The sequence below is a fragment of the Mya arenaria genome, chromosome 14 (assembly GCF_026914265.1).
Source record: "Mya arenaria isolate MELC-2E11 chromosome 14, ASM2691426v1".
NCBI lineage: Eukaryota > Metazoa > Mollusca > Bivalvia > Myida > Myidae > Mya > Mya arenaria.
The window spans coordinates 54829688-54845134 of NC_069135.1; the positions used below are offsets into that span (position 1 = coordinate 54829688).

Genomic DNA, 15447 nt, shown 5'->3' on the forward strand with positions numbered 1-15447 from the left:
AATTAATAATTATATAAACGATAATATATATTTCAGTTTGATTCGATTTGAACAAAATAATACAACTTACACGTTAAACACGAAAATTCACTATTATTATTATTATTATTATTATTATTTATCAATTTTACGATTTCTTTCTTCTGATATACTAGTTTGCATCTTAGGTTGTTTTCTTCTGATGTATAAGTATACATCCTAGGTTGTTTTCGATGGAAAATGGCCGTGGAGTTCTGAAAAAATATATGATGTCAAATCTCGCTATGTTGAAATCGTTGGGACTTTGGGGAATACTTCGAAGTCGTTGGGACTTTGGGGAATACTTTGAAATAACGTAAAATAAAAAAAATCCCCCCCCCCCAAAAAAGAGTTTAACTTAACCCAACACAATCGGAAAAAAAAATCAACATAGCCAGAACATTGAGATAACAGAGTTTGACATAACGAGTTTTGACTGTATTAACCAACACAAATTAGGTCATCAAACATACAACACAGGACCAACCAAACCGACACCAGGAACTGGTAAGTGGTCTAGAATATTTAAAGAAGATTTTTTTTTATCTCAAACGAGACTCTTTATTTTTCTTTTAATTAATGTCGTTTATAATTGCACTGATATTTATTAAAACAATAATTTTACTCCATTGATTTTTCCATGGCCCCTTCTTCGTTCACATATTCTTGTTTTCTTTATTGAATACCAACGGTTTTGTAATTCAGGCACTACTCCGTCGCCGACAGGACCAGGAGTACCACCACCAGGACCAACCACACAAGCACCAGGAGTTGGTAAGTGGTTTAGAGTTTTAAAATGAAGTATTTTTTATCTCAATCAAGCCTCTTTATTTTCCTTTTAATTAATGACTTTTATAATTGGACCGATAATTATCAAAACAATAATCTTACTCCATTGATTTTATTTTGATGGGCCCTACTACGTTCACATATTTTTGTTTTCGATATTAAATACCTACGTTTTTGTAATTTAGGCACTACTCCGTCGCCGACAGGACCAGGAGTACCACCGCCAGGACCAACCACGCAGGCACCAGGAGTTGGTAAGTTGTTAAGACTTTTAAAAGATGATTTTTTTTATCTCAATCAAGACTCTCTTCTTTCTTTCTATTAATGACTTTTAATACCGAAACAAATATTGGAAACACTCTTTGTTTGGCCTTGGATGATTGCGACCTTGTTATTTCACGTCCTATATCTGTCAAATTTAAGAAATACATCAAAAGGAATTGTGGAAATACCGAAACAAATATTGGCAACAAGCTTGTGTTGGTCTTACAAGATTGCGAGTGTGTTTATTGCACGTCCGAGTTAAGTCGAATTTAAGAAAAACAATCCAACAGCAATGTCTTCATCGTTTATGTATTTTTGCTCATATCTGTTGGTCATATGGAGATTTAGCAAGCTATACCTTTTAAACTGATACCTGAATGCTAGGGAGTAACCAGGCATCAACTTTTGACAGAGCATAATGACATGATACAACAAACATCGTGTTTGTTAATCGGGTAACTTGAAATATTTACATAAAAACCTACAGAAACAAGAGCAGTAGCCAATTGTTTAAACATCAACCCAGTTTAATGGTACAGGGTAAACGCCAAAGACATAGAACATAAAAAGAAACAATCACAAACGAGAAAGAAACATGGAATAACACCATAAACTCCACAAACAACACAGGACATATATACTATATAAAAACTAGGTATGTCTATCAATGATTAATAGTTAACGCCTTGGAACGGTCAGTACAATGTAACTTTACAGTTTGCGTGCACATCCACATTCTTATCCAAGAGTTTGTTTTGTTTAGAATGCGACAAATACGTTGGTATGGGGGATTATGTGGACAACCTTGAAGTAACGAGTGCTGACCAGGATATAACCAATGCTTTCACGGAGAGCGGAGAATACCTGACGACCGCTGTCGCCTCGTCTCTCGAACTTAATATCGGTGTTGCTAATGTTGAATCAGATGTCACAGTGGAAACCTTCTCGGTCAAAATCGAGGCAGATACTCCTGGAGCTAAAATTGAAAGCGTCGAATTGGTGTTATTGCAGGAGGATGACACTACGTTGACAACTCTGGTAACATTCTTATTTTATCTTGTCAAAATTATATCATTGTTTGATGCATATGTTTTAGTATAAGCCAATCCATGTCCTTTTTTAATCCGAATGTGACATACATAGAATGCTTCTGGCGTTTTCCAATTCCGTATTCTTGAAGTAGTGGGTGTCGATTGCTTTCTTTATTCAAGATGAAAATGAAGTCGTAAATATATTTTTATTCATGAAGTCATCAAACTGGCTGTAGCAAAAGCGAGTACTTCTAAATGGAATAGGGATGTTTGTTTTATTTGGTTTTAATGTATTCTGATGTATTAGTAGCAAACTTTACATACTGGAACGTTCTCTATTTCCTTAAGATTCGTTTTTTCAAGTTTAAAACTGCAGATTTATTTTTACACTGAAGAACATGCACTAAACCGTTAACAATTACTGGACTTATTATGACGTCATTTCCGGAAGGCGGTTTCTTTGGTAACGAACAGTGCGCCAAATTCTGGAATAAATGAAAGAAAAAATACTTCCAAAGGAATATAATAATTGTTCAGCATATAATCATAAATCCGTTTCGACAGTTTAATGATATTTTCAACAATCCATGCTCCGCGGTCTCGTATTGTACATGTTTACACACCGAACTCGACGTGAAACAAAACAGCGTCCTATCATAAACGTCTCTGTATAATTATTGTAGATGTAACGAAAATATATGGATAAAATTTTAAATTAAAAGTAACGTTTAAAACAGGAGTATGCTCTGTTATGAACTGCCTTAGAACTAAGCCCCTTGGCGGGATTAAGATATACGGAAACTGCGGTTGAATTTCATGTGTACTCGTGACGTTATTTTGCTTTTGTCTCGACTAAAATCACTTTTTGGAGATAGCTTGTTATTATACCGGTATATATGTGATTGTTACCACAAGGTTTTGCTGGAATAATAAGAATGAAAACATACAGGTTATTTATTTAAATGATTTTTTTTAAATTTTAGACCCTAGAGCCTGTGTCCCTTACTGGGCCCACATTTAGAAGTGTGGCGGGCGATTTCCCGGCAGATTTTACATCTGGCGGAATGGTTCTACGCACGGAGAGTGACATAGAAACGACTTTCAAGTTATCTGAGTTGCTCATTAAGGCTTGTTTCGAACCAAAAGGTGAGAATCACCAATGCAAGAAAGTATTTTTTCATTAATCGGAACACATCGGACATTTTCCATCGAAAACAACCTCGGATGTATGTAGGCGGTTTCTATGTCAGAATTCTTTACATTTAACTATGCTGCGAGTAGATCGCGTAGTAATTTCAATTTAGAAGTCTATCCTAGGTTAGGGACTTGACTCTTAAAAATAATAATTATATAAACGATAATATATTTCAGTTTGATTTGATTTGAAAAAAGTAATCATGATGATTATTATTAATCATTATTATTATTAATTTTACGATTTTTTTCTTCTGATATACTAGTATATATCCTAGGTTGTTTTCGATGGAAAATGGCCGTGGAGTTCTGATATAATATATGATGTCAAAACTCGCCATGTCGATGGGATCTCGGAAAATACTTTAAGATAACGTGAAATCAATATAACCGAAATTCAAAAGAGATTAACATCGATATAACAGAGTTCGATATAACGGGTTTTGACTGTATTAGCAAACACATATTAGGTCATCGTACATTTACCTCTCACATCTTCGTCCAAAGCTTAATATAACAACAAACGTTTTCGTGAATCTTATACATCAAATATTAGATAATTTGAATTGAATAAATCACAATGATGATTCAGAAAAAGTCTGCCGTCTTACTGCCGAAGCCTTTGAGGAACAGATGGGCTCTTCCCCTAGCGGATCAGCGTTCGGCTACATCGAATTAAATGGAAACCCTGGGTTCAACGATGGTGACGAGTTGGTCAGCCTTGATGACGAAATTGAAGAAAACATGGTTGTCAATGTGATGTGCTATAAATGGTAGGTTTATATTTGGAAGCCCGTTCAGCACTTCATATGTAGTGAATCACACTAGCTGTTTATAGGGAGCATGCCAAGTGTACCTCGTTTCACAAAAAAATAATCCACCAAATCTCCATCTCAAACTCAATTAACCCTAAAAAGCAGCCTATAATGCTTCAAAATATTGCATGTTTTTTTAACTTGTTATCTTTGTAATGTGTTGATGAAAAGGTTTAAACATATTTCAAAGAAAATTAAGAATTTAGAGGAAGATATATATACTTCAGTATATCGTCGCTTGAATTCCATACTGTTCAAGCAGCATCTTGTAGTGTTTTGAGAAAATTGAGTTTAAAGTTGAAAGTTGTTATAACTTATTTGTTTGTAAACGTAATTATTCCAAATTTTACAGACCATTTGGAAATCTGTCGATGATATAAAAAATCAATAACATGCAGTTACTTCTTGTTTTAGAAAGTTGTTATAACTTATTTGTTTGTAAACGTAATTATTCCAAATTTTACAGACCATTTGGAAATCTGTCGATGATATAAAAAATCAATAACATGCAGTTACTTCTTGTTTAAGAGTGTTTACTCTTATAATAACGATAATGTCCACAAATGTCGAGCTTTTGTTATTTTCAATGATTTTCATACTGTTCTTATTGAGATAGAACAGTTTGTGTATGTGATATTGCTAGTGATGTTCCGATGATCGATTATAATCGGAAATCGATTGGTTGTGCCTGAAATCCGCAACAATCAATTGTATTTGCTTATAATCGATCATCGAAAAAAAAATGAAAAAAAAATATTTGTAAGTGTTCAGATGTTATCTTTAACAAAACGGCTGATGAAAGCCACAATGAGCAAGTAAAAATGAATTATATTTTATATAACACTTAATTACTTCAATCATAGACATAACGTATATGCATATAATGATTAAGAGTTTAATAATGTGCATGAATAAAACTTCACTTTAGGTTTTATCTAGTATTTAAAAAAACGATTGTACTATCGATAATCGGTTACTTGAGTGGAACCGATTATCGATAGTAAAATTGGAACCGATTCCCAACACTAGATATTGCACATGCATTTTTGTTAGTAAGGCCTAAAAAATTGTTTGGTTAGGGTTACATCCATTTCAGAAATAGGTAGGGTAGGTAGGCTTTTTATTTTTTTTTATTTTTTTTATTAGGCTTTATATAAGAATATCATTTTCATCATTGGAGAATGGTGTTAAAGTTATCTTCTGTATAAGCATTTAAGGTTTAAACTCCTTATTGAAAAGCAATTAATTTTTTTTTTTAGTTTTTCATTTTTTTTTCAAACTGACTATAAAAACGGTAGGGTCGGCGCCTATTCTGTAGGTAGGGTCGGGTAACCCGAACCAAATGTATTTGTTTTAGGCCTAAGTGTGTTTATCAAGTGTTCCAAACTTCTGAGCATTTTGGATCTGTTTAAGAAATGAATCACGTGTCGTTAACAGCATGATTTCATTGGCCAATGTAAGACTTAGAACAGTCTGGAAGTTATGAGAGCGGGAGATTTTGAGATAGAACAGAAAAAAAATGTAAAATGTCTCTCTAAACGTAATAGATAGACTGTTATTAGTTAGACCAAATGAAACGTCCTGAAAAACAATATATTTATGATATAAATATCTAAAATTAACCCTTACTAAATCGACTTAGAATAGTGTGGAATTCAAGCGACGATATGTTTAAAGGCAATGAATTGTACTCAAGTACGTTTTGGCTGTAGAATATTTTCTCCTCTCCTTAAAATCAAGACCAACGGTTTTAATTCATCCGTAAAAAACATAGCTTTTTACAATACATTTTAATGTTATATGGTAAAAATAGTTGATTTGGTCAAACACAAAAAAGACAAATACGTTTGTAAAGCGAATATATTGGAGTTTCACAACAAACATCATTGTTTACGTCATATAGACGATCGAGGGCTTGAAATTTATTCGGTATTCTCGGTGAACCAATCATAATTACAAAACCAATACCGGAAAATAACGAGTTAAAACAATATGTAGTTTATTTATAGAATCTCGGTAAAACCCATGACGAACATATGACGTAGCCTCACGCGCGGATAACAATTCATACTGTTTACCGGTCAACAGTTCAAAACATCGTAATTGTTCACAATATGTAAAACAGTCGAAAATAGTGAATAACATTTATATAGGGCATCGGGTAATAAAAGTTATTGTTTAATTATATAAAAATCTTAAGATCTGGCGTTATTTTAAGGTTGTGGCGTTATTTATGATATAAAAAGCCCGAAATATGTGACATACATAACGGTGTATCATTGTTCATTTAGCGAATGCGAAAAAAGGACGATCAACTGCGAACCAGTCGAAAATTGTACTAGTAAGTAATAAATCAATTATTTTGTTTTGTTACCTTTGTAATAACCTCGTTTCAAAATGTACATTTCTGTCTCTTTATTAAGTCTTACTATATTGATAAACATGTCTTATTAACCCTTAACCTATGATCAGTTCGGACCATATCGGCCGTTTTCCACCGAAAACAACCTCGGAGTTATATGGATGTTGTTTTTTAATGGAAAATCGCCGAGGTGTTCCGAATGCCTACTTATCGCTGTGCAAGTATGGCGATATGAACTGTTTATTGTACATAACATCTGATCTGAATACCGTTAATTAAGATGTTTCAACTTAATAAAGGTACTCGCTCATTATTTTGGACTAAAACTAGGTGTCCTGGTATTGCGTATGCAAACACTTATTTTATCATAACTTAAATATATAATATCGAAATTGCAAAAAAGAAAACAGTTATAGTGTTAAAGGCTATTCTGATTTTAGAAGGCTGTGAACCCACGCAAGTAAAGTCATGAAAAAATAGTAAACCGGCGCCTTAACAAGAAGGACAACAAAAGTGTTGGCTATTTTAACATCTTCACAAAACATTGATAAAATCACGTGATAATACCAGTTGCTTTAGTGTTCCCGATTTTAGTATCTTAGTTTTAACACTAGAAATTATTTGCCGCACTTTATAATTTTATACAAAAAAGCGCATTATAAAAATTAATGAGCGAGAATTTTTAATGTTTCACATGAGCAAGTTATTTCACCAAGTCCTTTGCGTATTTGGATGTCTGGTGACCCCCTGATACCTTTCTATCCTTTGAAAGAGTATCGTTAGCCAACTATGTATATGTACAATGTAGTACCGAGACCATGATATTAATAAGGGCTTTGAAGTTTATGATCTTTGTTACTTATATCAAACATTAAATTATCTAAAAAACAGTCTTTTAAGGCCAAAAACAGCTTGTTTGTAGTACTCTTTTGTATTCGTTTTCCCATACGTCAAAGCATTTTACAAGGATTCAAAAATGATATGGACCCATCACGAATTCAAAATTAAAATCGTTATGCATATTCTGGATGTTTAATTAGTTGATAATGACTTTAAAAATAGCAACCTGCGAAGCCACGCCTTGGAGTGACTGGAGTGAATGCAGCGCATCATGTAATGGCGGGACACAGTCACGTGACCGCGAAGTGGTATCCTCCAATCCAGACTGTGACAACAGCGAGAAGGACTTTAGGCCATGTAACACGCAGACTTGCGAGGGTAAGACACGAACTATTTTTTACCCTTATAATTTAGCATAGCAAAACATGGCATAAAATAACATAACTACTAATTGGCATCATATCTTACTACATCAATAGCTATATGACATATTCAGTGTGTGTATACCACGTGATAGATTGCATCATAAATGCTACGTCGGAAAACATTATTTTTCTTTGAATGAAGACTTTAAGCAAATATAACTTTACTATTTCGTCATCATTTTAAATGAAACTTAGTGCAGTCTACGCCGCTTACAGACCCATGCCGTCGGTCTTTTGATTGAGAGTTTAGTTTCACCTTTTCACAAAACCGCCGCCTGTTGGAGCACTGTCAAAACATATAACCTTATCAAATTCTGGTAATAAAACTTTTTAGAGGCATAGGCTGCCCTTTGTTTCATTTTCAGTGGTGTAGAAAAAGAAAAGTTATCTTTGATGTAAGCCTTTATTTTTAGCAAAATGTTGCCTTCCGACGTTGCTTCAATGACGTAATTTACCACGTGTTATACATGTGGTATTATTATTATTATTTTTATTATTATAATTATATGTTTTATTATTATTATTATTATTATTATTATTATTATTATTATTATTAAGTTGGAGGCCGTTAATACACATTTTAACATAATGCTGTCTCATCTGAGTTTCCCCGTTTAAAAATAGCGCATGGTGGTTTCCCCGTTTAAAAATAGCGCATGATGGTTTCCCAGTTTTAAACATATCTGTTTATGAGCTTGCTATTTTGTTTAACTTTACTTGGATTTACGTGGTAGACAACCCCAGTAAATTTTGAACTGGAAAAAGTGCGCAAAAATTGCAAAAGATGCATGTGTCGTAAGCGATGTGAAACATCAGTAGGTAAAAGTTATTGCGTTGTACACAACAATGTCAATTTGATGTCAGACAGTTTCTTGCAAATGTATCATTTGGTGTCTTGTTTCTTTAAAATCGGAAAATGTTCATATTGAGGGTTTATATAACACGAAATTGGATGAAGACATAAATAAACAATATGTGCCCGAACAAGTATTACTTGATCGACAAGTATAAAACATCGATACATAATTAAAGTTGCACTCTTACAGATTGATTGTATGACAACTTATTTCATTTTTGTCTTGGAATGAGCCAATTTTTGCGTAACTGCCGTGAAACCAGTGATTAAAGACTACTGGCAAAAATAGAGCCTATTTTTCGTACTAACGGGTGAAAATTGTTTTTTGGTTGACGGCGTAACTTACGATTAAAGAAAGAATAAATTTTCGGCATTTTCCCAAACAATTGAGATCTGTTCTATTGTGAGTCATCTTATACGACTTAAATGAATGCACTGATGCCAAAGAACTTGTTCTGAGAAGAAATAATAAAAAAGTTAAAAACTGTAAATTTGTGAGAGTGCAGCTTTAATGCATCATTTCAGAACTTTCTGTATAAAAATAGATATATATGAAAAAACAGCCAGAAAGTGCATTCAAAATCATAACTTAATGCATTGCTCTTCTAATGGTTAAGAGTCATACCATTAAAGGGACTCGCTCATGTTTTGGCGCCGATATTTTTCCCCGTATAAGCATCTGATAAAACTTAATATATTATAACATTTTCATTCTATGATAATGAACTTGCAGAAGGAAATACACTTAAGTATAAAATCATATTCAAGTTCTAGTTTTGAACGAACATAGAACACTAATAACAAAACCACACTTAAAGCTGCACTCTTACAGATTGAACGTTTTGACAACTTTTTTATCTTTTGTCTTGGAACGAGCCATTTTTTGCGAAAATGCATGGAAACCAGTGATATAAGACTACTGACAAAAAATTAGATCGCCGATTTTTATATTTAAGTTCAAAAACTAATGTTTTATGCATTTTTCTTAAACCGTTAGTATCGATATTTACGCAAAATTTGCTTTTTCCAAGACAAAAAAGTCAAAGCGGTAAATCTGTGAGAGTGTAGCTTTAACATTCAAGCCTGTTGTTGAAAAGCGTTACTAAATAATTGCTATTCAATATGAACTATAAGATAAGAGTTTATTTAGTTTAAACATTATATATTTAACAAAAGGTTATGATACATTTTACTAAGTCACTTTCCTTGAACCGATGTCGCGCGAGAGTTTGGTCGGTTTGTTGTGGGGGAGACCGGAGTACCCGGAGAAAACCCACTTGTCCGGCTTGGTGACCACTAACCAAACTCACATGCGCGTTAAAGGGGCTGTACTCCGTATGATAAAATAGCAGAAAAAAAAAGAAAATTGTCGAAAACTGACATAAACTTGGCATCGATGTGTACAATGCATTGAAACTTAGTAACTGAAGTACCACATAGTTTACAATGTATTTAAGTTTAGCAGTTATTTCGTATTTTTCCGTTAAAAAAAGATTACTGGGTCTACCAGGTAGAATTCATTCCTTATGCGTGAGTCGGTGTTATCACGTGATATTACCGAGGTAGGTTTATAGCTTAATTATGTCACCCTATAAGAGTAAGCCGTAGTAGCTCAGTGGATACGACGCTGGACTGCAATTTTGGCGACACGGGTTCGAACCCGGTCTCCGACATTTTTTTTACATTTTGGTACTTTTTTGTACAATTATGATATCAAAGCGTAACACATTCTATTAGATAATTGTCCTGAGATTCGTTACAGAAAAAAAACCTTTTTTGGTGCCAATCTGGTGTACAGTCCCTTTAAGAGCTTATTTGAGAATGTTTCAATGTTTGACAGAACCCCCGGAGTATACACCTTGGACGGAATGGTCAGACTGCAGCGCGACGGCCAACTGTGACGAAGGTGTGCGGGTCAGGACGCGCCAATGCCAAAACGATATGTGCACAGATGTCACAGACACCATTGAAATTGAGGGATGCGTGAATGGTGATAATTGTGATGATGAGAAAGGTGGGTTAACTCTTTTTTTACTTTCAGTAATTTAAAGATTTCCGAGTCCAGAAATTGGTATATATATACATATGTATATATATCAAGGATGATATATATATATTTGAAGTTTTACGTTTAAAGTGATTTGAAGTTATATATTTTTTTCCGCGTTATAATGACGTCATTTTATGGACTGTTTCCGGTTTACGATTGCGTTTCTTTCAATTTACAGAATGGAGGAGAAAGAATATCTGTACGATTTTCGTAAATAAAATGAAGTAAAAAGAATTAAATATGTTGAATCAAATAATGAACTTTTGGTTTAAATTTAAGAAATGAACGCATGGGTTCCTTCGGACCCATTATACTTTTACCTGCCCAACTGCGTGCATTTCAATTATAGATTATAGATAGATTTATTTCAGTAAGGAATGCACATACATGGACATTTAAAATAAACATAATGAATAGTAAATAACATTATTATAATACATACATGATAGTATCAATAGCCATGACAGGCACACCGAACCAAGGATGAAACAAAAAAAGAGAAAACTCTTTATTTTCCAATTATATATGACCGCTCTTTTGTTAACGAACGATCCACATGTGTTTTCAGTATGTGACGAAGCTATGGAAGAATACGATGAATGTGCTAATAAGATCTGCGAAGATGGGCCAACAACGTGTTTTGGCGAACAGTTTAACACCACATGTGAAGAAATGGATGACGTCGAGTGCGTCCCAGGCTGTGCATGTAAAAACGGACGTGTGAGAAATGAAGACGGCGAATGCGTTGTGCCGAATCAATGCAGCTATTGTCTGCACCCTGATGGTTCTCGTATGGTTGAAGGGGAAAGAATCGAGGGTCTGAGTCCGTGTGAATACTGGTAAAAAAATTGAATACCGATAAGTTGTTAAAATTGTTTTTCTCCCACCTGACAGAAATTGATTCAAATTTTTGGCAATGTAGGAAATCCTATCTTGCCCACGAGCAAAGATAAAAAATACCCGTTTGGATTTTTAATATTTTTCTACGCACTTAACAGTTTCTGTGAAAAAAATCATATTTTTATATATTAAGTTAAATTGAGGTGGGAGAAAAAGCATCTACCATGGCCGCTCGCGTAAGATATGTTCATGCAAACCCTTGCACAGGGTGTTCTGTGGAAACTCGTTTCAGCAAAACACCATACGCTTGGGCTGGGATGAATCTGTCTTACTCCCTCGGCCAGCGAAGATACTTCTAATCCTCCACAAGCAAGCAAACACATTTAATTTAAAATATAAAAACAGGGAGCCCATATTCACGTACGTCCTACATCATATTTAAATGGCTCCCTGCATTCATTAAAGCAATGAATAACTGTCGGAACTCGCTATGTCGAACTCTGTTATCTCGATGTTTGATTATGTCGAACATTTTTATCGAATGTGTTGGGTTTCATAATACACCTTTTGTATTTCGGTTAAATCGAATGCTCGTTATCTCGAAATGTTTCCAGATGTCCCAACGACCTCGTCATATCGAGTTTTGACTTTTTTTAATTTAAGGATTTAACATTGGGAAAAAGATGTTAATTTGTAGTGGTATTGGTATATGGCATACTTATACGTACGCCCAAAGCTTGGGTATGAAAATGTTAAAAATTAATGTAAATTTTGTAATATAAGCTATGTACAAGTAAGTTCATTGTGGATGACCAATGACTTCATATTACTATGGCGTCTTCAGAAAATGTTTTATGAATAGAGAAAACGTTATGTTAAATTTATATAGTTAACAGTCGCTATATCGAAGTTGTAAAGAAATACTTCGAGTAAAAGAACATTCGATATAACCGAAATATAAAAAAGTGTTTTACTTAGCCAAACGAGTTTCTATTGTAACAAAAAAATTATAACATCTTGAAAGATTCCAAATAGTCTGCTAAATAATATATCGAAAACAAAATACACATTGAAATTGCTAAAACTACGGGTGTTAAGAATTTCGGTCATTTTTATTATTAAAGTTATCGGTAAGAAATGCCTTTGCTAATTATACAAGACATATATGTGGTCACAATACGTCAAAAATTAACAATACGGGCAATGGCACATACTATGATTACCTTGTTTGTATATCAAATTTGAACTTCATTTCAGTATGTGCTTGAACGGGGTATACACGTGCGCAGTTGAAGAAACTTGTGAGTAGCTTTTATTGTGTTAAACGCCTGGCCCCAATTTCTCGAAACTTCTTAAGTTCCTTATAACAGGATTAAGCTTATCTCACAATTTTTGTTGTTCAATAAAACGTGTTATATTTACTTCTTCAAGCATTTTTAGAAATTATGTAGGAATCTGTATGATTATCAGAATAGACCATTTTTCATTAATCAAAATCCATTTTCTGTATTATTTTGGCTAATTGAAATAAGCGACTTAAGCCTGTTAAGCTTAAGAAGTTTCGAGAAATTGGGGCCAGAATAAGTATTTCCATTGAAATACAGCAAGATTAAAATGAGTCTCTTATTCAAAATCAATACATACATATGTTTAACAAACATACATTTTGAGTAATAAATCTTTATCTACTTACTAAATAATGCATTTATGGGTAAAATTAATTACTGATATCAAGATTGTAACTGTGTATGTAATAGTTGAAAACGCAAAATAATTAAATAATTGGTGAGTGCTAAAAGATTTACTGGGATCTACTATCGTCTCATTAGGTAGAAATACCGTGTTTTATATACATTTCTTTCAAATAAAATTCGGTATATTTCATTAGAACCATTGTTTTCGACATTTATTTATCCTTTTTGGTATAATAAAATTAATGTATTAATTGTGGTAAATCTTATTTGGGAGTAAGAGTGCATCTTTGAAAATAAAATAACTTCGACTATGATTCGATGTTTTTCAATAGCTGGAGGACCTGCAATTATTTTGCAACGGTACCGCACATAGAAATGCAAAAAATATCGGTTAACTTATCACACTAAACCAACTACATGTGTAAGTTTATCATTTTAATCTAACTTCTCTTCTGAACTAAATACTTGAAATCTACGTCTAGGGTAAGCTTATTAAATTTAGCCAACTTTTGAGTAAATTCATCCATTTAATCCGCTTTTTGGTAAATTCATCCATTTTATCCACTTCTTTGGTAAATTCATCCATTTTATCCACTTCTTTGGTAAATCCATCCCTTTAATCCACTTCTTTGGTAAATTCATCTATCTTATCCACTATTTTGGTTAATTCATCCATTTTATCCACTTTTTTGGTAAATTCATCCATTTTATCCATTTTTTGGGTAAATTCATCACTTTCATCCATTTTTGGGGGTAAATTCATCCCTTTAATCCAACTTCAGGCTGCGAGGTGGGCGAATGGAATGAATGGACTTCCTGTGCGACAGACTGCGGCAGTGGATTAAGATATAGATACAGGTATAAATGGTTTATATCACGTGATTAATAACGTCATATATACTACGTCAGAAGGCAATATTTGGCTTTAAATAAAGACTTGAAACAAAAAAACAACGTTTCTTTTTCTACACCATTTTAGATGAAACAACTGGCAGTCTATGCCGCTTAAAGAGCACTGCCTTCGTTTTATTACCAGAGTTTGATAAGGTGATTAGTTTCATCAAACACCTCGACAAGCCTGTTTCCAAGATAATGTTTTGACACTGCTCCATTTGGGGGCAGTTTTCGAAAAGGTTTGTCGAAGTGTTTAAACTATTCTAAACTCTCAATCAAACTCTGGTAAAAGACCAAAGGCAGGGCTCTGTTAGCGGCGAAGACTTAGATACTTTTCATTTAAATTGAAGAAGAAATAGTAAAGTTACATTTGTTTTTCAAGTCTTCATTCAAAGTAAAATATTGCCTTCAGACATAACATTTATCACGTGTTATACACACCCCGAAGTATTATTGGTGTATATTATATGCTTTCCCCATGGGAATTATCTGTGAAAAACAAATACTATTTCATCGTTTCAAACAGTTATATAACATATTGTTTCACCGTTTATATTTTAGCCCAGTCTCAATTATAAAACAAACGTCATCCCGCGTAGATGTGTCACTGTGAATATACAGCGAATATATTTTAATGTAAATTGTGTATTTTTGCTCATATTTTTTTTCTTTAGAACATATTTAAAAATTCCTATAGATTCGGAATTGGATATCTTTCAGAAATACATACATTCTAGGTCTGAATAAAAAAAAACAAACGGGATGGACAAATACAACACAAATATATTCTCTTTCAATTATTTCTCAGAACCGCAAGTTTGTTTGTTGTTTGTTTGGAAGTGTATTCATTGTAGAATACAGCATTTTGGTCCTTAAACATCAGATATTTTGTTTTTTTTATTCGAGAATTTATATTTTTATTATTACGCTTATTAAAGCTGCACTCTCACAGATTGAACATTTTGACAACTTTTTTATTTTTTTGTCTTGGAACGAGCCATTTTTTTGCGAAAACCCATGGGAACCCGTTAAATAAGACTGCTGACAAAAACTTAGATCGAAGATTTTTATATTTCAGTTCAATAATTGATCTTTTATGCGTTTTTCTTAATCCGTTAGTAACGGTTTAGGCCATAAAACATTAATTTTCGAACGGAAATATGAAAATCTACGATCTGAATTTTTGTCAGTAATCTTATATCAATGGTTTGCAGATATTTAAGCAAAAAATTGCCCTTTCCAAGACAAAAAATAAAGAAGTTGTAAAAACGGTAAATCTGTGAGAGTGCAGCTTTAAACATTAATGTTGGTCAATGTAGGGTGTGTAAAGTTAAAAATAGAAAATAAGTTTTTTTCTCATTTCAAAACAAAATAC

General features: G+C 33.3%; 1 protein-coding gene across 2 annotated transcripts in view; it reads left to right on the plus strand.

Moving 5' to 3' along the window:
* Window positions 1–15447, plus strand: part of LOC128216904 (SCO-spondin-like) — a 52746-nt gene that overhangs the window by 21080 nt on the left and 16219 nt on the right. For both annotated transcript variants that reach the window (XM_052923607.1, XM_052923608.1), the window contains 10 exons: window positions 993–1061; window positions 1835–2109; window positions 3086–3248; window positions 3889–4069; window positions 6403–6452; window positions 7536–7691; window positions 10435–10608; window positions 11213–11483; window positions 12742–12785; window positions 13961–14036. In XM_052923607.1, the coding sequence (XP_052779567.1) occupies window positions 993–1061; window positions 1835–2109; window positions 3086–3248; window positions 3889–4069; window positions 6403–6452; window positions 7536–7691; window positions 10435–10608; window positions 11213–11483; window positions 12742–12785; window positions 13961–14036 (1459 nt within the window). The remainder of the gene's footprint in view (window positions 1–992; window positions 1062–1834; window positions 2110–3085; window positions 3249–3888; window positions 4070–6402; window positions 6453–7535; window positions 7692–10434; window positions 10609–11212; window positions 11484–12741; window positions 12786–13960; window positions 14037–15447) is intronic.